The sequence below is a fragment of the Uranotaenia lowii genome, chromosome 1, assembly GCF_029784155.1.
Source record: "Uranotaenia lowii strain MFRU-FL chromosome 1, ASM2978415v1, whole genome shotgun sequence".
Classification (NCBI taxonomy): Eukaryota; Metazoa; Arthropoda; class Insecta; order Diptera; family Culicidae; genus Uranotaenia; species Uranotaenia lowii.
Window position 1 is genome coordinate 130,842,714 of NC_073691.1, and position 24,934 is coordinate 130,867,647.

Below are 24,934 nucleotides of genomic sequence, written 5' to 3' on the forward strand. Positions count from 1 at the left end.
ACATGAAAAATTGTAAATAAGCTTTAAATGGCGTCTAAAAGTATCGTCTGCATCACCGATTATTTTGCACCCCAGAATAGCTCAATTTATGATGCAACTTTCATCTGAAGACACCAAAGTGGGCCAACAACTCCTTGAAGAGTTATGAAAAAATAATGACAATAAATCTCTGTTTTTTGCATCGAAAACAAACAATGGAAGAACAACTGCACTCACATATAGAGGTAGCGCGCACTTCTTACAACATTTCGAAAAGATTTGTAATCGTTTATGAGAAAAATTCGTGCCGGAACCAAACAAAATCAGCAAAGCTATTTTTTATAGATGCGGCATTCTCAGTTTGGTGAAACTTGTAAACTTATCCAATGCAAAACTTTCTCAAAAACTTAAAAAAAAGTTTTAAGAATGATCATTCTAATGAAACGAAACTTGGTACCTGCTCACTGGTCGGTGATTTAATCAGATCAATTTGACATTTGAGCGCTTTTTTTGTATTTTTCTTCTGTTATCCACCCCTGGATCAAAGCAGGTAAAAAACTCTATTTGTTCGTGCTTTGTAGAGTGTTTGCAGCAAAATTGACTTTATATATTAACCAATAATCTAATAACGTATTCGTTTATATCCAGTTTTGCACCAGGTCACAACCAGCTTTGCACATTGTTTGTTGCACCAGTTTCGCACATGTGTTTTAAGTCGTAAAAGTGAACCAAATTTTCCATTTCGGGAAAAATCTGAAGACCCCCGGCGCAAATCCGTCAGATAATAAAAAAAAACCCCTTATGCTTCCAAGTGCATCACTCTCGCGGCAAGCGAAAAAACGAGATATGCATATGATAGTTGAATTCAAGTATGGCAAGCTTTGGCAGGAAAACTGAATTAAAACATTATGATAAGAAATTTGAACTGAAATTGTAATATTCAAATTCATATGTTTTTAAATTCAATAAATTTTAACTCCTTAATTTAATCAGTAATTCGATAAGGATTCTGAACATAGAAAGATCCAAACATTCATAAATGAGTAAGTTTTTCCAGAAAATCAGTCACATTTTTAAGAAACGAGCGATATTTATTTTTATTCCAACATCGTTGGTGTCGTTTAACACCATTCTTAAGGATTCTACAATTGTTTAAATTCTATTATTCTACAATTTAGAAATAGTGTTTGTAGGTTCGATAAGTGTTTTGTTATACTCAAAAAAAGTCGTTGTGAGCTTATCTAACTTATCAAACCAACAAAAACTATTGGTAAAATAGTGAAATACTTAAATTAAAAAAATGTAAAATCCCTGAGGATGGTGTTAAACGACAACGAAACGTTGGAGTTTAAAATTAATATCGCCCATAAAATTTGAACGCTGAAGGTGTTGAATCGTTTTCTATATTTAAATTTTTCGCCTGCTTTTTTTTAAGAGTCAAGATTTCTAAATACTGTTCCATCATTTAAAAGTGAAGTTTAAACGATCAGCTTGGAGAAGAATTTCTCTAGAGAATTCAGAACTCAGAACGGTTTCTGGTAAGTGAGTTCATCTGCTTCTGAAATTTATCTTGTCAACTATCAAATTCTGGAGAACCGTTTTTTAATCAAACCAATCGACGGTAACGGTTGCTCAATCAAAATATTTATTTTTGACACGTGTACAAACAGTTAGATTCTAAAATGGGGCTGAAAATAACGTATTGTACTTCGTGGTTAGAGTTTATTTCGGTATAATTTATTCACAGAGAGATCGTCTAAATTCTCTACTAAACATACCTTTCGGGATACACAATAAAACACTTGTAACAACAAATTCCACGTCACCTCCTCGAAAATATTTTCCAAAATAACACTGCTAAATGTTCAGTCACAAACACACGAAAAAGTCCAAAAAAATTTCCCACGAGCACAAGTATTTCAATTTTCTTTCAGTTTTCCGCCCTCTTAACGCATGCAAAAAATTTTCACACTTTTTCCCAGATGGATTGTTGTTCAATGTCGTTCCAATGTCCCGCCAACGGTTCCTAGCAATCAAAAACAACGGCCGTATCCGCTCGAAAGTCAACCGTCAACTAAACCCGGCTGTCGATTCGATTTGGCTGGGCGGCTGCCGACTGGCGATTTTTGTTTGGCGGAAAGACGAACTACCTTCTTTCTACATACAAATGTATGATGTAGATGTTGCTCCTCGTCTACTCTACGTCTACTCAATATTGTAGTAGACACACCACACAACAAAACTTGGTTTTCTTCGGATCCGCCACCCGAAGTGCGTGCGTTGTGACTCGTGATACAGAAAGATGGACGGCCGGCGGCAGGAATGGAAAACCAACACGAGGAATCGTGAAAGACAGGCCTCCACGACTGAAACTCGCTATAACTGGATAGTGTAGTAACCTAACAGCCGGGTTCGGAAACGTCCGCTTCATGGTGGGGCGGAGTGCCTAATCCCTACAGCTCCAACCCAACCCAGGAATGGCCAAGAAAGACGTTGGCGAGCGGCGACGAGGTTCAACGAAGGAACTCTCTTTCTTTCTCTTTTTGGAGCGGCTCCAACCTGCGCTCACTAGCCACCACAATGAAAGGCCCCCTCGCCCGATCACACCCGGCGGAATATGAAAATTGTTTTGGTTCGGGCGGGAAGCCAAATACGAAAAACCGGTGAAAATAAATATAAAAAAACACATGCATTATCATCACACGAGCTGGGCCAAGCTCAGAGGTGCCCAGCTATGGGAGGGGCTCAAATATTCAGTGTGGACGTTCAAACAGCGTATTGATTATTTACAAGTGGATTAAGACTTACAACTGTTGAAAATGGAAAATGCGGGTTGGAACTTCTGCTTTTTGAGTGAGACTTTTGTTTGTGGAGAATGTAAATGTGGAATGAGACCTGGGGTTATTGAAAAAGTAGAAGTGGATTTAGGCTTTTTAATAATTAGATAATTAGATCAAGACTTTTGTCTGCTGAAAATTATAAATCGATAAATTCGATAAATTAGATCGAGACTTTTGTCTGTTGAAAATTATAAAAACGGATTGAGACTTCTGCTTCTTGATAATATGAAAATGGATTGATTTTGTTTAAGTGGATAAAGACTTCTTCCTGTTCAAAACGTTTGAGCGATTTGAGACTTTTGTTAGTTGAAAATGTGATTGCGAATTGAAACTTTTGTTTGTTTTAAATATGAAAGCAAATTTAGGCTTCTACCTATTGAAAATGAAAATGCGACTCTTACTTCTTGAAAATGTGAAGGTGTAGTAGGTATTAAGACCTATGTATGTCTTATGATAAAGAAATAGCGGATTGAGGCTCTTGCTTGTTAATTTGGTTGAAAGCGATAGAGCATTGTGCTTGTTGATTTAGTCATTCATCTTGTTGATTATTTTAAGAGGAATGAGTCTTTTGTCTGTCGAAAATGAAAAGGTGGATTCTAGACTTCTGCTTGTTGATTTACCTAATGCGTCTTGAGGTCTTGCCTTATTTTTAACTGTAAATATGGATTGCAACTTCTGTTGCGGAATAAATCACCTACACAAAAAATACACATTAAAAAATCATGAGTTATAATTGAATTACACAATAATTTACCTAACATTGTACTTACCTTGAAAACACCAACAATACTTTACCTGAAATTGTACTTACCTTGCAAAAAAAATAGATACTCACCTGAACATACACTTACCTTGCTACGAAACGTCAACATGCCATAAAAACACACGAAACCACTACACTGAAAGACACGAAACTGAAAAGTAAAATCGAAACAGTACACGAGGCACAGTTTTGTAAAGTGGACAGAAAGGCAAAGGACGGAACAAAGTGCGATTTGTGGTTCGCGAATAAAACCACTTCCCATTTCCTGTAAAAGAGGTAAGAAATTCAGTTTAATATAGTCGGTCAAACCGAACAGAAGTGGCTTTCTATTATCTCGGTCCGAAACATTTTGGTGCCGAAACCCGGGATAATAGTTGCACAACGAAAGTCTGCCACCACGTGGGACTAATTTCATCGCAATTTGTCGCTCCAGGAAATTTATCCGGTCCAGCAGCCGATATTCACGGATTACCATCCGGCCCAGCAGCCTATCGTTCCACTGGCCACGATCCGGTCCAGCAGCCGAGAATTAAAAGGCCTTTGCGATTTTAGTCGCCGTCATCATCACCATATTCAGCACTGCTGAAGTGCGAAACATCGTGCGGTCATCGTCATCGTCGTCAGCATAGCTGATTAGCTAACATTCGGCAGTCGTCATCGATATCATCACCGTAAGTTTGCTGACTTGCTAACATCACCGTCATCATCGTCAGCATCGCTGTTAGGCTAACAGTATCCACATTGGAAAGACCGTGTGCATTCTCGACGTGCATCTAAAAGTGAGGTTAGAGTAAGGTGGTTCATCACATGCAGGTACGTGACACTTATTTTACGAAGCAATCTAAGCAACAATGACGCCACCCAAGAAAACGAGTAGCAAACTAGCCAAATTAAAAACTCTCTACCGTCGGCGGAGTAATATTTTGGGTTCCGCTAATTTAATTAAAACGTTTAACGACTCGTTTGATCCGAATAAATCTGATCAGTTGCCAATTCGCATTTTGCGCTTAGATGCGTTGTGGCACGAATTTGAAGAAACGCAGGAGGAAATAGAAGTTCTTGAGGATGCTGGGGAAGAATTCCTGCCAGAAAGAAAGGATTTTCAAGATATGTACTACGAATTAAAAGCCTCGTTACAAAGCAAAATTCCTGCCCAACCACCCTCACCTCCCACTGTTCCCATTCAACAATCAGCTGTTCCCATTTCTTCAAGCGTCCGTTTACCGGAAATAAAATTAAAGGAGTTTTCCGGCAATCTCGATGATTGGGTATCCTTTCGCGATCTTTACGTCTCGCTTATTCATTCGAGTGTGCAATTATCAGCGGTACAAAAAATGCACTATTTAAGAGCTACAATTTCTGGCGAAGCTGCTCGAATTATTTCTGCGCTTGAGATCACCTCCAACAATTATTTGGTAGCGTGGAATCTATTGAAAGAACGTTATGAGAAACCTAACCTGTTGATCAAGAGACACATGTCTTCCTTACTTTCCGTTCCTTCTTTGAAAAAGGAGTCTGCGCAGGGGCTTGCAGATCTTGCGGACGAATTTGATCGCCATGTATCACTGCTGGATAAACTCGAAAGTGCTGAGAACCACTGGAATTCTTTTCTTATCGAACGATTGAGCCAATGTCTTGATGCTGCAACACTTCGCGAGTGGGAAACATTTATATCAGCCTTTGACGACTACCCTAAATACCATCAACTTCTCGAGTTTATCCACAGAAGATCTCGAATAGTACAAACCCTTAAGCTCTCCCAATCGGCAACCACCCAATCCGAGAATAAGCAAACGAAATCCAGATCAGTTGTGTCACATGTCGTCTCTGATAATGCGCCCAGGTGTGCCTGTTGTAAGCAAGCGCATTTTCTGTTCCAGTGTGAACAATTTCGTGCACTCTCTCCTCAACTTCGATTTGAACTTGTCAAAAAGAATGGCCTTTGCATAAACTGTTTGAAGGGAACACATCAAGCCAGAAATTGCTCCAGCGGATCCTGTAAAAGTTGTTCGAAGAGGCATCACTCGTTGTTACACCTGCCTCCACTTCCGTCGGCTCCTGGTTCACAACCAGCAGCAACCTCTAATCGATTTGTGCCAGCTCACAATTCCGCTGAAGCAACTTCGTCGCATTCGTGCCAAATGTCGCATCTCGTATCGAATATTGCCGAAAGCAACCTGTCCGAACAAAATTCGTCTGCCTTACCACCTGATCCGTCGTTTCCGTTATCGTCGCGTGTCGATCCTTTCCCAACGCCGTCGGTTGTTTCCGTTGATAATCCTCCAATCACCGCCTGTCAAAGTGCGGAAGTCAACACCCAACTACAGCAGTCAATCGTGATCTTGTCAACAGCAGTGATAAAAGTGAAAGATGCAGACAATAAATACGTTTTTGCCAGAGCATTGCTCGATAGTGGTTCTCAACCCAGCTTTATTTCGGAAGCCCTCTGTCAGAAATTACGTTTGAAGCGGAACAAACTCAATTCGCCAGTTAGTGGAATTGGACAATCCATCGTCAACGTTCGCTATGGTGTTACGTTAGCCATTGCCTCACGTTTTGAAACTTTCGCTACTCAATTAGACTGCCTCGTACTGCCAAAGCTTACCGTCTCGCTACCCAGCCATCACATTGACGTTTCTCGCTGGAGGATTCCAAAGCATCTACCGCTTGCAGATCCGCAGTTCAACATAAGCCAAGGTGTTGATATCATCATTGGAGCTGCTCTGTTCTTCGACCTTCTTCAACACGAGCAATTTTCCCTTGGTTCCGAGTTTCCGACGCTACAGAAAACGGTCCTCGGATACATCGTTTGTGGTACATTGAAGCAGCCAAATGCAGAGCATAGAGAACTACAAGCATGCCACATCTGCGTTGACGATAGCCTCGATACTCAACTTCAGAGGTTTTGGGAGGTTGAAAACTTCGATGACGGTAAAGCTCTTACTCCTGACGAACAACACTGCGAAGATCACTTCAAAACTACCGTTTCCCGTGACGATACAGGTCGTTATATCGTTCGCCTTCCACTCAAGGAAGAGAAGGTCTCGATGCTTGGCGATTCATACACCGCTGCTCTTCGAAGATTCCAGCAAATGGAAAAGAGATTCGCCATCAACCAAGATTTGCACCGCAGCTATACAGCTTTCATGACAGAGTACGAGAGTTTGGGTCACATGGAGTTGATTCGCGTCGCGCCGCGTAACCCACAGTTTTTCCTTCCTCACCATGCCATCCAGCGTCCAGAAAGTACGACCACCAAAACACGAGTGGTATTCGACGGTTCCTGTCGTGGAGCAGCCGCTCTGTCCCTCAACGAAGCTCTCTACGTCGGACCAACAGTTCAGCCAGCGCTTTTCTCTACTGTCGTTAATTTTCGCCTGCCATTGTTCGCCATTACTGCCGATGCCGAAAAAATGTTCCGGCAGATTTGGGTCCACCCTGATGACCGAAAATTCCAACAAATCCTCTGGCGGAAACGCCCAACTGATCCAATCAGCACCTACCAGTTGAAAACGGTGACTTATGGTCTTGCAAGTTCCCCGTTCCATGCTGCGCGTGTGCTTAACCAGCTCGCTATCGATGAGGGAAGTCGATATCCTCTTGCCGTACCAGTGATTCAAATGGGCACATACGTAGACGACATAATTTCTGGACACGACGACCACGACACGATGGTAGAAACCTGCAAGCAACTAATGGAAATGTTGAAGTCGGCTGGATTTGTTCTGCGAAAATGGGCGTCAAACTACAAAACAGTTCTCAGCGGCGTTCCGGAAGAGTTCTGGGAGACATCCACAGAACTAGAGCTCGATCGTTCTCAAGCAGTCAAAACCTTGGGTTTGTTATGGTTTCCCCAGGAGGATGTCTTCAAGTTCAAGATTCCTGCTCTCTCAGAACTTGAAATTGTTACCAAGCGCATTGTGGTTTCAGAGATGTCTCAGCTGTTTGACCCCCTTGGACTTCTGGGGCCTGTAGTCGTCAACGCGAAGATGTTCGTTCAAACCCTCTGGGAGGCTGATCTATCGTGGGATTCTGAGCTTGCAGAAGAGTCGGCACTATGGTGGAGGAAATATCGTAGCGACATTAAGGAGCTGTTATCGTTACAAATCCCCCGAAGAGTTTTGCGGAACACACTACAACAATACACGATCCACTGCTTTTGCGATGCATCGCAGAAAGGTTACGGTTGCTGCATCTATATTGTATCAGCTGACGAACAAGGCCAACTACACTCGCATCTTCTCACATCAAAATCTCGTGTCGCTCCGCTTCGTGGTCAATCCATTCCTCGCTTGGAGCTGTGCGCAGCTCTTCTTGGCAGCCAATTAGTTCACAATCTGCTAACGAATACCAGAATTATCGGATCAGTAACGTTTTGGACGGATTCAACAGTCGTTCTTCACTGGATCAATTCCCGATCCAACTGTTGGAAGGTGTTCGTCTCCAATCGAGTTGCAGAGATTCAACGTCTAACGAAGGGTTCCAAATGGAGGCACATATCGACGGAATTAAACCCTGCCGACCGTATTTCTCGAGGGATGCTCGCAAGCCAGATCCTGCACGATAAGCTGTGGTGGCATGGTCCAGATTTTCTTTCCTCCCCCGTTGAAACATGGCCGGATGGCGTTGTATCGATACCATTTAAACCAGAACTGGAGGTGGAAATGCGTCCAATGTTTTCTCTTCACGCAATAGAAGAAAACTGCAACATCTTCAATCAGTTTTCGGAGCTAGCGAAGTTACTACGAGTCGTTTCCTACTGTTATCGCTTTCGAAAAAACTGCAAACTTCAAGAAAATGAGCGTATACCATCATCATTGTCGCCTGAAGAAGTAGACATTACGCTCAAGTCCCTCATTCGAATCGCACAGCATCAAGAATTTCCCACGGAAGTCCGTTTGCATAGCTACACCAAGTCTGGTCATGCTGTCTCACTCGCCTCGAAATCGCCACTCAAAAATCTGAATATTATGATGGACGAATTCGGACTTCTTCGGATCGACGGACGTTTGAAAAATTTGAATGCACCTTTCGATACCCGCCATCCAATTTTGTTGCCAGCAAATCATCAACTGAGCTTGTTGATTGCTAGATCGATTCATCTGCAGACACTTCATGGAGGACCTTCACTTCTCCTTGCAACAATCCGCCAACGTTTTTGGCCACTACGGGGTAGAGAGTTAGCTCGGAAGATTGTACGCCAGTGCGTAATCTGCTTCAGGTGCAATCCCACAACTACAAACCAAATCATGGCACCGCTACCATCAGTACGCCTAAAGCCAGCCCGAGCTTTTACCTATTCAGGAATGGACTACTGTGGGCCGTTTTTCGTTCGCCCGCTGTTTGGGAAAGGTGCGTCGGTTAAAGTTTACGTTGCGTTGTTCGTCTGCTTGGTGGTGAAGGCCGTGCACCTCGAAGTCGTCGCTGACTTGTCGACCGTCGCGTGCATCAACGCCGTCAAACGTTTTGTCGCCAGTCGTGGCCGCGTTCTCGAATTACACTGCGACAATGCAACCGCTTTCGTCGGGGCGGATCGCGAATTGCGTCGACTTCGGAAGGAGTTCCAGCAACAATTCAAGTCAAAGGAATGGGGCGAATTCTGCACAGGACACGGCATCATCTTTCGCTTTATCCCAGCCCGCTCACCACATTTTGGGGGCCTCTGGGAAGCCGGAGTGAAGTCCTTTAAGTATCATTTTCGCCGCATAATGGGACAAAAGGCTTTCTCAATGGACCAACTCCTGACCATCGTTGCACAGATTGAATCTATATTAAACTCTCGCCCACTCATTCCTTTAACCGATACTCCCGACGACCTCTCATCACTTACTCCTGGTCACTTCCTCATTGGAGAGCCTCTTGTCTCTATTCCCGAGCCCGACCTTCTTCATCTGTCGCCTAACCGCATCACCCGTTTGCAGGACATGCAACGTTCGGTCCAGGATCTTTGGCGCTCTTGGTCGAGGGACTACGTTAGCCAACTACATCAGCGCAGTAAGTGGAGGCGACCAACTTCGGACGTTAAGCAAGGTCAACTGGTGCTTCTAAAGCTCGACAACTACCCTCCGCTTCAATGGCCTCTCGGTCGTGTCATCCAAACCGTCACCGGTTCCGACGGACGAGTACGCGTTGTGGTGGTCAAAACGGCGTCTGGCGAATACAAGCGAGCGATCACGGAGGTCGCAGTTTTACCAATCGAGTCCAACGAAGGCGAGGGTTCATCAGCATCATCATCTAACGACGAGGTGGTCGGTTGAAACGGTCGGTTTCAACGGCGGCCGGCATGTTGCGGAATAAATCACCTACACAAAAAATACACATTAAAAAATCATGAGTTATAATTGAATTACACAATAATTTACCTAACATTGTACTTACCTTGAAAACACCAACAATACTTTACCTGAAATTGTACTTACCTTGCAAAAAAATAGATACTCACCTGAACATACACTTACCTTGCTACGAAACGTCAACATGCCATAAAAACACACGAAACCACTACACTGAAAGACACGAAACTGAAAAGTAAAATCGAAACAGTACACGAGGCACAGTTTTGTAAAGTGGACAGAAAGGCAAAGGACGGAACAAAGTGCGATTTGTGGTTCGCGAATAAAACCACTTCCCATTTCCTGTAAAAGAGGTAAGAAATTCAGTTTAATATAGTCGGTCAAACCGAACAGAAGTGGCTTTCTATTATCTCGGTCCGAAACAACTTCTGCTTGTCAATTATGTTTAAGCGGTTTGGGTCTGCAACTTGTTGATTACGTTAATACGGATTGAAATTTATGCATTCTGTTTTTGTAAAAGTGGATTGCTATTTCTGTCTGCTGATAATGCAAAAGAGAAAATGTAAATCCAGATTGAGACTGAGCATTCAAAAATTACTTCACGTGTTCAAATGAAACGTAGAAAAATATATAGAAATTTCATTATCTACCAAGCATTTTAGGCCTGCTTCAATTTTTTTGCGTGTAAAAGCATAAGTTGCTATGGTGTTCAATTTTTGTTATGTTTTCCTCCCAGTGAAAAAAAGGTCTCGACGGTTGAAATGTACTAGATTCATTGAGCTTGAGGAAGATTTGAGGAACAAAATTTATAACGTGCCTACATATGAAAATCATTTCTTTATATTTAAAAAAAACTATTCTTATTAATAGGATATTAAATTTAAAAAATATTTTCATAATATATTTGAATTAAAGTTCAACAGTTTTTAAGAATTAATTTTAGCAAATGAATAAAAGTTATGGATTTAAAGACTTCCAAAGTGAAAATGTTCTTTATCTTATTGAGGAAAAATATCAGTTCTTTAAAAAAAGGATCTTCTGGTGAACGATTGAGTCTAGGCATTTTATTAGAGAATATACTTTTTAGATCATCTGAAATTTAATCAAATTACCCCTTTGGATAAAATTTTCAAAAAATAATACACTCTTCTTCAATAGGAATGGAATTGATCCGAAACCCTGAAATTAAAATTTAAACTAAATGAGTTACAGACCTCATAAAACATATTTTCCAATTGTCAAATGAAAATTGAATGATTTTCGAAAAAATCGAAATTTAGCTATTGGAATCATTACATGATCGGGAAACGAAGCTTAGGGAATGATGAGCTAGTTGGCGCCAGGAGCTCTGGGCAATGAATATTTTTCTTCTAAGCAGGGGGAGTTATATCAGCTTATCAGTGGTACAAGCTCGAATAAAAATATTCCAGGAACCAGTGAAAAAGATCAAATGCTGTTATTCAAACAAGCCGTTGAAAATTGACGAGAAACAGTGCCATCTGTTGCGCCGTTTAAAAGTTACGAATCAACTTTTGAGGTACCTCATTCTCGAAAGGGTGTAACCGAATATGATCTAAACTAAAAAATAAATAAACCAACATCTTAGTAGAACAGACGGCTTCAATTTGTGTCTAGGTAAAAGATACAATAACATGTTACTTGTGACATGGAAAACTTGGTTAGTTTATCTGGTTTATTACATCATCATTCTTTTTACAAAATAAGAATCTAACTTAAGGGTGTCCAAGATGAAATTGCCACACTATGAAATTGCTCTAACTTTTTAACCGTTGGGTAGATTTTAATGAAAATTTGGGTGGATTTAGCTCATAGTGCATTGTTTACAACCTGCAAGTTTTAAAGAAATGGAGTTGAAAGAACTGCTCGTTCGTGATAAAATCTCGCGCATTCATCCCCATAACAAGGATCTCTCGCATCGTTCCATCGCTAAAACGTTGGGAATCGCGAAATCCACGGTGTCGCGAGTGATTAAGCGGTTCGAGGAACGATTGACCACCGATCGGAAGGCCAGAAGTGAAGGAGAAAGTATTCCGTACAACACCAAAAATCACAATCGCGTAGTTGGGGCCTTCAACCGAAACCCGAACGCTTCCGTTTGAGATGTGGCTAAGAAGCTGCACCGAAACCGAAGTTTTGTCCAGAAGGCTAAAACTAAGGCTGGGCTTCGAACGCTCAAGGTACAAAAGGCCCCTAATCGCGACGAGAAGCAGAACAAGTCCGCCAAAACCCGTGCCAGGAAGTTGTACCTCAACATGCTAACGAAAGTTGAATGCTGCATCATGGACGACGAAACATATGTGAAGGCCGATTTCAAACAGGTCCCCGGCAACCTGATTTTCACGGCCAAGGATAACTTCAGCGTTCCGGAGCATGTCCGCACTCAGAAGATGTCCAAATTTTGCGAATGAATTTCTGGTTTGGCAAGCCATCTGCACGTGCGGGAAGCGGAGTGTACCTTTCGTGACCGATCGACCTAAACTGCCCATCTGCACGAAAACTACGATAAATACAGCAATATCTGATTTTATATTGCTATTCTACCTTAGGGTGTCCGTCTTACCCGACTTTCTCCTACCATTTGTGCTCGAAACGTATTTATCCATGGAAATGTTCTGTACTGTTGGAAACGTTTCGTCCTCTCCGTGTTCCATTTGTCCCTGTGTCATATAAATTTTCACAAGTAAGTATGTCAAATGATCTACCGCCTCGGAAATACCATAGCCGGATTTCGAGAAGCACACTTCGCTTCTCTACAAAAATAGTGAAACACTTAGGCCAATGACACAGTGAATACGATGCGATGCGATGCGTCGAATGCGATTCAATGCGGTGAACCACATTTGATGAAAATGTATGTTTATCGCTTAAACCTGGCATACTCAACGCGGCGAAGCAGATGTCAATTTGTTCCGCCGCTCGAGTTCGCATAGGCTGCGTCCGTAAATTTTCCGCCGATTCGCATCGCATCGCACTCACTATGTCATCGGCCTTATCCAGAAATTCTTCCGACAACATGCGTGTGCATTTTTTAATTGTTTGATAAATTGAGAAAGTTGCTACAAATTGTTTCAAACTGATGATGTATATATCTCAAAATCTGTATCTTGAGTAAAAATACTTTTTGAATAAACTTCCAAACTTTAATTCTAATATAATATTGAAATGATTCTGCAAATCAATGTTTGTCTGTATACAAACACTCAAATTCATTCGAGTTGAAGCTCTCGGGAAGTTCGGACGTACTTTCCAATCGTTACGAGTTATAACCGTCGAGCCGAATACCGGATAAATTCGGATTAGTGTTCCGTGACCGGGTAGCAGATATTGCTTGTCCAACGTAGACATTTGTGTGCAACAATAGTGATTGTTAGTGCAGTGAAGTTTTGAACTTTTTTCCACTTCGGTGGTTTTTTTTTCGTTTGCTGCTGCGAAGAGCAAAGAAAGCCATATTTCTTCTTATCAACACGTGGTGACCTTGAAGAAGAACTTAGCTGGTGTTTGGTGCTGAAACAAAACCGAGCGAAGAACGGCCACAAAACAAAGCCGCTGGATTCTGATACAACCGTGCGAGTGGAGCATTGGCAGAATAAATCAAGTTATTGTATCTATTTTTATTTTCCCTATTTTTCTTCTAATCTTATCTCTCTTTGGCTATCTTTCACTTTTATCAATAATAAGAATAATTGTTCTTCGATCATATTTTATTGCGGAAGACAACTTGTCTCCGTAATAAAATATGAGCGAAGTCGGGGGATTAGTCCCATCGGCCTTTGTGGATGATGGTCGAGTTATTCACGGAAATGTTGAGCGCCTGGGTGATCCGAGCACCCTCGTGAGAATGGTCTCAGAGGATGAAACGGTTCATTCAGGTGCTGAAGGGCTTCCAGAAGATATCTCCCAACCGTCTTCCTCAAAAGCTCGTGTGGCCTCCCGAGTCAAAGTTTACCCAGAAAACCCATCTTTCTCTGGCCCGTGGGTGGTTTTCTTTCGGCCCAAACCAAACGGAAAAATATTGAACATCATTCAGATCACAAAAGATCTGGCAAGGTGGTCCTCGGTAACCAATATTACCAAGGTTACACCGAACAAATTGCGGGTCGTGGTAGCTAGTTCGAAAGCTGCCAATGAAATTGTTGCTAGTAAACATTTCATTTTAGAGTACCATGTTTACATTCCGTCTCGAAATGTAGAGATCGAGGGTGTGATCACGGACATGAGTCTTTCGGCAGAATACGTTAAGTCCAATGGAGTTGGAAAGTTCAAGAGCCTCGATACGACTTCGGTCAAAATCCTGGATTGCCGCCAACTCAGAACTTCCAACTCTGTTGATGGAGTTAAAAAGTATTTGCCGTCAGCTTCATTCTGTGTGACCTTTGAAGGTACCGCCCTCCCTCACTACGTCTTGATTGACGGAATATTGAGGCTTCCAGTTTGACTATTCGTCCCTCGTCCCATGAATTGTATCAATTGTCAGACGCTAGGGCATACAGCATCTCATTGCTCAAACAAATCACGCTGCTCTTGTTGCAAAGAAAGTCATGGGGAGGATGCGTGCCAAACAACAGAACGAAAATGCATTTATTGCGGAGGTACCCCTCATGACATCTCTGCATGCGAGGCTTTCAAAAGTCAGTGGGACAAACAGAAGCGCTCTTTACAAGAACGCTCCAAACGGTCTTATGCCGCAATTCTAAAGAGCGCTTCTCCTTTGGCCCAATCAAACAACGTTTTTTCTGCGCTGCCAGTTGACGTAGTGGACACCGACTCAGCTGATGAAGGACGAGCATTCGTGGCAATAGAGAACTCCAGGAAGCGTGTTAAAGCTTCTTCCTTTAAGATTAAAAGGAAGATTCCTCCAGTTAGTCCTGCCTTTAGCTTTATCAAAAGACCGATAATAACGAACAAAGAAAAAGAAGTTCCACCTGGTTTCCGTGGGAAAATTTCTCCTGAAAATGGCCCAACTGTCGCAGAAACATCAATGCCCTCAACATCTAACGTAGTTCAGTCAGAACCAAATACGCAATCCGGTCTTTTTAAATTGTCAGACATTTTGAATGGAATATTCTCGTGCTTCAATGTTTCAGACTCTGTCAGAGGTATGGTAACTTCGATGCTTCCCATCTTTAAGACATTTTTTCAGCAATTGATGCAAACTTGGCCTCTTCTATCGGTGTTCATATCTCTCGATGGCTAATTTACGCCGAGAGATAAGAGATATCACTGTTTTACAGTGGAATTGTCGTAGTGTCATTCCTAAACTGGATGCGTTTAAAAATTTACTTCATAAAACAAACTGTGATATTTTTGCATTGTCCGAAACTTGGCTGTCTTCTCAATCTAACATCTCATTCCATGATTTTAATTTAATCCGTCTGGATCGTGACGATTCTTATGGAGGGGTGCTTTTGGGGATCAATAAGTGCCACTCCTTTTATAGAATTCACCTCCCATTATCAGGCGGCAATGGTCCGAAAATCAATCAAAACAAACACTCAGGATGCGTTTCCTGTTGGAAACATTCCGATTGTACAATGGGATAGCGCCTCTCGCTACTGCTTCGCCTGGCTGGTATGCAATCTCGATCAGCGCTCCTATCAGCTATGCAAACCGAGTCGCATCATTCAGAATCATCGGTTCAGCAAACATCGCATATCGGAGATGAGTGAGATACAAACTGATCCATTCTGAATGTAGCTCACTCAGTATCTGCCTGAATTATATGAAATTCAAAATTATTTTTTGCAGGACGAGAAAAATCAAACAGTTGTGCGGGACACCATAAATTCTCAGTAGTTTTAACGTGACGTACGACATTTTAATAAGAGAACTTGTAAAAATTGAAAAACACGGCGAAAGTGAACATCTTTCCCTCACAAACACAACTGCAATTTGATTTTGATCATACTGATGTCAAAAAATGTTATAACAACAAATAAATTTATTAATTTGCTTTATATCAAATCAAACAAAATACGCTAATGATCGGCTTCATGTATCATTCACTCACTGCCTGATCCATTCACTCCTGATCGAAGACCAACAAGATTCGCCATATGCATTGCGCATTGGTGATATTCCAATTTGATGATGGTGCTGCACTGTTTTGACAGCAAGCATCGTGCGAGGTGATCTGTATTTTAGCGATGAATTGAACGATCGATGATCGGGTAGGTCCAGTAGCAATCAATAACGAAACCCGACCGCTGTACGTTCAGGTGCGAAGTGCAATCAGAAACATTCATTGAAAATGAGTGATATTCAGAACACTGTCAGGCGGAATTGAAGCTGTTGCTTGTCATACAACTATAAGAGGTAAGGACTTATGCGTTGTCAGTTTGTACTGGCCTCATAGAGTTGCAGTGGATCGAAGGCACCTAGAGAACCTGTGCTCAGTGCTCCCTGAGCCAAGGTTGATCCTGGGTGACTTCAATTCACATGGAACTGTCTGGGGAGAACAAATTGACGATAGTCGTTCTACTCTTATCTATGATATTTGCGACAGTTTCAATTTAACAGTTTTGAACACCGGCGAAAAAACACGTGTACCTAAACCTCCTGCAAGGCAAAGTGCAATTGACCTCTCACTCTGCTCAAATTCACTATCATTTGATTGCCAGTGGAAGGTGGTCCAAGATCCTAATGGTAGTGATCACTTGCCTATCGAAATTTCAATCACCAATGGGGCCAGCTCTTCAAATTCAACAAATATGGTATATGACCTTACAAGACACATCGACTGGAAAAAGTACTGGGACGAAATAACAAAAGCCATCGATTCTATGAATGTTTTACCTCCTTTAGAGGAGTATAACTTTCTTTCACGTATGATACATGAAAGTGCACTTTGCGCTCAAACAAAACCCATTCCAGATTCATATGTATGCCGAAGGCCTCCTAACCCATGGTGGGACAACCAGTGTTCCAAGCTTTATAAGGACAAATCGAAAGCATTCAAAGATTTTAGAAAACATGGAACCCTCGATCATTTTGAAACATATCAGTCCCTTGAAAATCAATTCAAAAAATTGATTAAAGGAAAAAAACTAGCACATTGGCGTACATTCGTGGAGGGTTTATCACGAGAAACGTCCTTGAATACCTTGTGGAAAGTAGCACGAAACATGCGTAATCGATCTTCAACAAATGAAAGTGAGGAACATTCACATAGATGGATATTCAACTTCGCACGGAAAGTCTGTCCAGATTCCACACCTGTGCAAAAAATAATCCGGAACGTGCCTCCTGAAAGGTGTGGTCTCGATTCCAGCTTTTCGATGGTCGAATTCTCACTTGCCCCCCTCTCTTGCAACAATTCAGCTCCGGGAATTGATAAAATCAAATTTAACTTGTTGAAAAACCTCCCGGACGCCGCCAAATTTCGCTTGTTAAATTTATTTAATCAATTCTTGGAGAACAACATTGTTCCCCAAGAGTGGAGAGAAGTGAGAGTTATAGCTATCCAAAAGCCCGGAAAACCAGCGTCCGATGCGAATTCGTACCGTCCAATAGCGATGTTGTCTTGTATACGCAAATTGATGGAGAAAATGATTTTGTTTCGTTTGGATAAATGGGTAGAAGCAAATGGTCTCCTTTCAGATACTCAATTTGGGTTTCGAAGGGGCAAAGGAACAAACGATTGCCTTGCTTTGCTGTCTTCAGAGATACAAATGGCGTACGCAAAACGTGAGCAAATGGCTTCAGTGTTTCTAGACATAAAGGGAGCTTTTGATGCAGTATCAATAGAGGTGTTGTCTGACAAGTTGCACTCCCGGGGTCTGCCTCCTCTATTGAACAACATCTTATACAGCTTGCTTTGTGAGAAACATCTGAACTTTGCTCACGGAGATATTGCAGTTAGAAGAACCTCTTACATGGGCCTCTCGCAGGGTTCATGTTTGAGTCCACTTTTGTACAACTTTTACGTAAGTGACATCGACAGTTGTCTCTCTGAAGGCTGCACTCTAAGACAACTTGCAGATGATGGCGTAGTGTCTGTCACAGGATCTACTGAGTCTCTTCTGCACTGACCTCTACAAGATACTTTAGATAGATTGTCTTCCTGGGCTTTGGGGCTTGGGATTGAGTTTTCTCCTCAGAAAACGGAAATGTTTGTTTTTTCTAAAAAACATAGACCTGCTCAACCTAAGCTTCAACTACTAGGCAGAACGATCACTCAATCGAGGTGTTTCAAGTATCTTGGGGTTTGGTTTGATTCCAAGTGTACCTGGAGAGCCCACATTGAGTATCTGAAAGGAAAATGCCAACAAAGAATCAATTTTCTCCGATCAATCACTGGCACCTGGTGGGGAGCCCATCCAGAAGATCTTATAAAATTATACCGAACAACTATTCTCTCAGTGATGGAGTATGGAAGTTTCTGTTTCCAATCGGCTGCCAAAACACACCTCATTAAACTCGAACGTATTCAATATCGTTGCCTCCGCATCGCTTTGGGTTGTATGCCCTCAACGCATAATATGAGTCTTGAAGTTTTGGCAGGCATACTCCCACTGAGAGACCGATTCAGTTTACTATCTCTCCGGTTCCTCATCAGGTGTGAGGTTATGAACCCATTGGTGATTGTGAATTTTGAAAGGTTACTTGAGCAAAATCTTCAAACCAGGTTTATGTCTATATATCATGTCTTTATGTCCATGCAGGTCAATCCTTCTTCGTACTCTCCAACTCGTGTTTTCATCCCTGACTACGACACCTCTTCTGTCCAGTTTGATTTGTCTATGCAGCAGGAAATTCGAGGAATCCCGGACCAACATCGCTCACTTTTGGTTCCAAGAATTTTCGAAGCTAAATTTAGACACGTCGATGCTGAAAAAATGTACTTTACCGACGGGTCTCTAATAGAAGAATCAACGGGATTTGGAGTGTTCAACGAAATAAATAGCGCCTCTTATAATCTCCAATCACCATGCTCTGTATATATAGCGGAGTTAGCAGCTATGCACTGGGCTTTGGACAGCGTTGCGTCACGACCTGCTGGACATTACTATATCGTAACGGATAGTCTCAGCTCTATTGAAGCAATGCGCTCAATAAGACCGGGAAAGCACTCGCCGTACTTCCTCGAGAAGATACGGAATATTTTGAGTGCTTTAACAAGACGTCGCTTTTCAATCACCTTTGTTTGGGTTCCCTCCCATTGCTCAATAGTGGGTAATGAGAAGGCAGACTCTCTGGCAAAGGTGGGGGCGATGGAAGGCGACACGTACCAGCGTGAAATCGTCTTCAACGAATTTTACTTTTTGGCTCGAAGAAACTCCGTTACCAACTGGCAGCGCAGATGGGACGAGGATGAGGATGGTCGGTGGCTCCACTCGATTGTCCCAAAGGTAAGCCTCAAACCCTGGTTCAATAAATTGGACTTGAGTCGGGATTTTATTCGAACATTTTCCCGTCTCATGTCCAATCATTGTTCCTTAAACGCGTTACTCTATCGTGTGAATCTTGCTAGCAGCAATTTGTGTCGTTGCGGCCAAGGTTACCACGACATCGAGCATATTGTTTGGTCTTGTGAGGACCACCTTATCGCCAGAACAGACTTAATTGACTCCCTTCGGGCCCGAGGAAAACCACCTAACGTTCCAGTGAGGGATGTGTTGGCTGCAGTTGACCTAGACTACATGTTCGAGTTACACTCTTTCCTTAAAGCTATCGATCTTCGTGTATAATTTTTCTCTTCCCTTTTCTTTTTACTTTCCTCAACTACGTTAGTTTAAAGTTATGAATTGTAAATACAATAACAAGAGTTTGGCTCCTTAAAACCAACGGTACGAGCCGTTTCAAATAAACGAATTAATAAAAAAAAAAACACTCAAATTTTACAATACATTACAAATTTTACAATACATTTTTACCCGTTTTTCTACGTCATGTATGTAGGTTGGAAAACCAGTTGATTAAAAAAGATCAACAAAAAACAATTGCCTACAATACAATTCGAAAATTGAAAACTGAAGTTTAATAATGAATTTTTGAATGGCATAAAATGTTCAGACTTCAAGTAATTCAACGGTGCAAGGTCTGGCGTTCCAATTTTGACTGAGCTCAGGCCCTAGTAGGGGAAAAGTTCATATAACGCCCCATGTGGCTAATACGCGCCACCCTTGTTTAGAAGATTCTGAAACATTTTAAGCCTGCAAAATATTACTAATTTGTTTAAATGCTGTGATACGCCATGGCAAGTATGACTTTTTCCTTAAAATGCCACTGTGTCGTGATAATTTCACAATTTAGGTTTTTCTTCATTTCGATCTTAATTTTAAAACACTTTCAGTAAGGTGTCACCAAGCAGAAAAAAACGAATAAGACAATATTTTCTGACACATCGATATAGGAGAATCTAAACTATGATTTTATGCTAAAAAATCATACTGAACTCGCGAAAGTATACTTTTTATGGGTATGTTCTATTACGGCCCACGCGCTCGTTATAACACGCCAATCGAAGTAGGCTGAAAATAGCATAAATTTTTCAAAAAGGCCAATTTTCATTGAACATGAACAAAAAGTCTATAACCATATTTTGAGCGTTAATTCAGCCCAAAAAATCTACTTTTCCATTTTTTTTTTAATTTTGATTAGTCCATTTTGGTTTTCTTTTCAGTCAAAATGTCTGTAAGTATTGGTGTGTTTTCGGTCTTCGGCTGCTTTCGGGTGTGTTCGGCTGCTAGTCGCGTATTGAATACACAGCGGCGCGTATTTGCAACACAGTTTTGTTCTGTGGCTTTGAATATGGTTTTAAAAAACCAAGTTTTTGAAGCAATTATAGCAATTTAAGTAATAAAAAATCATAGGCATTTGTAGGAAACACTTTTCTTCAACGATTATACCCATTTTTAACACAATTTGTACGTGAAATACATAGAAAATCAGCGATTCGCTTAGGTATGTTCCCCTATAACTAAAAAAGAGTTCGTCACTCATCATTTTGAAAAAAAAATTCTTTATAAAACTCTCCTATTGAAGAATCCATCTCAACAATTAACTTCCTCCACGTCACTGCTTGTTTCAAATTATATAGTAAATACCAAATGTGTTGTATCAGAACAGAACAACCAAAAATTTGGCATCATCTGCCAACAACTGGGAGCTTCTGCCTGATAGGACAAATATAATAACGAACACTGTGTCAAATGTGTTTGCGCTCGGCTGCTGGAGTTGAGCCTGGTCCTCGCCCATTAGTGCGATAAGTGTGAAGAGCAGTCGCACGCTTGTCCCTTGGAGTGCCTCGAAACCGAAACCCAGGGAAAAAAACACGAATTCTAATCTTCGAACAATACAACTATGATAACGAAATGATAAGACTGAAACATATTTTTCTGGCTGAAATGTGTGCCGGTTTTGGTGGAGAACGTGCGTCAACACAACTATGCGTAGATGGTTACCAATTTCTTTGATTTATTGATACGCGCTAATCCTGATACGGTGAAGTGGTCGGACAAGAAATTTTCGAAGATGGTATGTTTACATGGTGATCTCTATTAGAAAAAAAGGTCACACCGAAAGCACAAAAAATATGAATAAAAAAAGACTGCCGAGTTTAATTAGGTATCATCAGCATTTTTGCGGAAGAAAATCAATTTTAAAGTTTATTCCAGAAGATATTCGCTATCAACTTTCGCAGTAAATCTATCTTCTTTGATAATTTTTGCCCCTGGAGGTAGCCAATACCATTAACATCTCTTTGGACAAAATTCTGTGACGAAAAAGGTTAATACGGAGTATTGTAATAAATAAAAAAACATAGGAGGAAGCCAGACGTTTATGGGTAAAATTGCTATAATATATTTGCGAAGCGAAAAATAACGCACTGATGATGTAAATTGTTAAGGTCCACTTAACATAACATGACAGAAATAATACGAAAATAGTTCAAAAACTGTCTCGAAACACCCCATTTTACGGTACAAATCCAGTTTCACGAACTTAGATAACTATTTACCTACTTTTGCTAAACTAAATGTACATAACAAAGCTCAACAAAGCATGCCGGGTCAGCTAGTTTTTATGTAAAAACATGGCAAAATTAGGCCATCTGATTTCAAAATCAACGGCGGGCATTATTCGGGCAAATTTTGTCAAAACCCAGAAATTACTCAACAAAAATCAAGAAAAAAATTGTTTGCATAAAAGTTGATTGAACATTTTTAAATGGTATTTAAGGCTTCTAAAACACCTTTCATATTTTTATAAAACTAACTCTAAAAATTTCGGCAAAATCCGGGCATTTTCAATGAAATCCAAGCAACCGGACCGGATCGGACTACTCCCAAATTTTGTATTAAATATCAGGGCAAACCCGTATAAAACTAGGCAATCTGGCAACCTGAGGTTTGAGTTTTCTGTAACATATTAAATATAATGTTTTCTTCTTGTTCAGATGTAGTTGTTGGCATCACTCTGATAAAAGCAAACATTAATCATGTAATTTTTTTATTTAACAAAACGATTCCTTAAGACCGTTCCGCATAATATGATTTTGTACCGAGTATATCCTTATATTGATAGTTATTATTCTATGTTAGTAAGCTCCTTCCTATTCTAATTCTATGTTAGTATACTGAATAAACACGGCGACAAAACTGTTATGTAACTCAAATTCGGGGAGAAACGGAGTTGTAATTGATCATACAAATCATGGGAAACTGTGAATGATACATAAAAATCTTCAGATTTTCGGAATGAGGTTTCATCGAAGGGGATAATTGCGTTGAAAAAGTCGAAAATCCTCTATCAAGATGGCTTGGATTATGCGACAATGACTTTAGAAAATTCTTGGTGCGAGTTCATTTGAATGCCAGGAAATGATTATGACGAATTTGATGACAAAGAATCTGACAAATTAGGAGATAATTTCAACAGCTCTCCTTGCAGATTGCAAGAAAATTACTAAAAAAAAATGATTATTCAATTTCCCATACTAAAGACATTCGTGAAATTGCTATTGAGAAAATATTTTCGAAATCAAATGGTTTTATCGGTAACCTAAATACTCTGAATGATTGAATATGAGTACAATTAACAATCATAACGGCGATAAAAATCTGAAATAAACAATCACATATTGGATTTCAATAAAATTTGAAGTTTCCTCGCAGAGAATCCATTGACTTAACCCTAAGTCGTACATCTTTCGAGGTTATGATGGCTGGGCGATGATAAACAAAATACGACGGCCAAAGCGCGATCCCGGAGGCTGTACACGACGATGCTGACGAAGTTTGACTGTGTGGTAATGGACGACGAAACCTACGTCAAAGCCGACTACAAGCAACTTCCGGGACAGGAGTTTTATACGGCAAAAAGAAAGGGGAAAGGTAGCAGATATTTTCAAGCACATGAAACTGTCAAAGTTCGCGAAGAAATATCTGGTTTGGTAAGCCATCTGTACCTGTGGCTTGAAAAGCAGCATTTTCATAGCTTCCGGGACTGTCAACCAAGAAATTTACGTGAAAGAGTGTTTGAATAAACGTCTGCTGCCTTTCCTGAAGAAACACGGTAGTTCCGTACTGTTTTGGCCGGATTTGGCATCTTGCCATTACGGTAAAAAGGCCATAGAGTGGTACACCGCCAACAACGTGCAGGTAGTTCCCAAGAACAAGAACCCTCCAAACACGCCAGAGCTCCGCCCAATTGAGAAATACTGGGCTATTGTCAAGCGGAACCTAAAGAAGACCAAAAAACTGCTAAGGCAAGCAGCAGTTCAAGGCAAACTGGCTTTCTGCGGCGAAGAAGGTGGACAAGGTGGCTGTACAAAATCTGATGGCAGGGGTTAAGCCAGTGCTTAGCGTACCAAGGCCGAAAACATCGCTAACGATGAAAGTAAGTTTTAAAATGGTTTTGTTTAGCGATAATTTTAATATTTTCTACCCCCCGTACAGCTCGCAGTAGATGCGAAAAACGAACTTCACCATCCGGCCGGACAAACACCGGAACAGTTCCAGCGCCAAACGAGGTGAAAACTGGGCAAAAACGACCATGCATCATCAACAGCAGCGGTAGAAGATTTTACTTTGGCGAAAAAACAACATCATCACCCGTCCAGATCCTCAATCACGATTGCGACCACACCACCAGTCACAACATTCCGGAGGCCCGAGTGAGAACCAACACCATAGCAGCCAATTTTGGGGCGCAGAAAACGCACCGAACCACCTGCGTCGGCGCCCTTTATTGGTAAAGTAAAAAAAGCCATTAAATCGAAAATTGTTCATTGATGTATTGAGGTTATTGTAATAAATAAATAGTGTACGAATACAATTTGGTTTGTTCATTAATGAAATTTAATTCTATTATAATAAATCAAAATAATTAAATTACGTGCAGATTTCATAACTGGTCGCTTAAAATTACAGGTCGCTTGCAATTACAGATCGCTTGCAATTACAGGTCGCTTGATATTACAGGCCTGTAATTTTAAACTATCCTGTGAATTGCTATGTCCTCGACCTGTGAAATTACGGTAAATGTCCTGCTCCTTTTTGTTACAGGACATTTGCTGTAATTTTACAGAAAATAATTTTTGCTGTGTAGGCAATATTCAAATATCAATTTGAGATAATTGACATGTAATTATAAAATTAAGACTTTATTTTTCTACAAACACTTTTTAATTGAAGTTTCATGCAAATGCTGAATTTACCGAATTTTGACTATAAGAGACTCGAAAGTTTCGATAAGATGTTAAACCTTGAGCTGAGTGAAATGCTATACACAGAAAAAAATTTGGACTATTACGTGTCATTGAAAATGGTTACCTTTAAAATAATTCAACCTGTAATTCAGAAATCACATAATTTTCAATTGATTGGTTGAAAAGTAAATGTTAAATCATTTGATATTACAGCAAATGTCCTGTAACAAAAAGGAGCAGGACATGTACTGTAGTTTTACAGGTCGAAGCATTATTTTTAAGTGAGAGCATTATTTACAGGCTGGTTTCGTGCATATGAATGTAGTGTGTCTTCGCTGTTGCTGCCAGTCACGTCAAAGAAAAAAAACACCGCAGGCCGTTAAAATTT

General features: G+C 40.8%; 2 protein-coding genes across 4 annotated transcripts in view; one reads left to right on the forward strand and one right to left on the reverse strand.

Annotated features, from left to right (window-relative positions):
• The window catches only part of LOC129740024 (facilitated trehalose transporter Tret1-2 homolog), a 100,593-nt gene that overhangs the window by 55,163 nt on the left and 20,496 nt on the right, over positions 1 to 24,934 (reverse strand). The window contains exon 1 of one of the 3 annotated variants that reach the window (XM_055731605.1): positions 1,758 to 2,413. The exons of the other annotated variants lie outside the window; for them this stretch is intronic. The gene's annotated coding sequence lies outside the window, so the exon portion shown is untranslated. Of the gene's footprint in view, positions 1 to 1,757; positions 2,414 to 24,934 lie in introns of those variants that run through there. 3 annotated transcript variants of the gene reach the window in all.
• Positions 4,434 to 9,839, forward strand: LOC129737929 (uncharacterized). Its single transcript, XM_055729099.1, has one exon. The coding sequence runs from the start codon at positions 4,434 to 4,436 to the stop codon at positions 9,837 to 9,839; it is 5,406 nt and encodes a 1,801-aa protein (XP_055585074.1).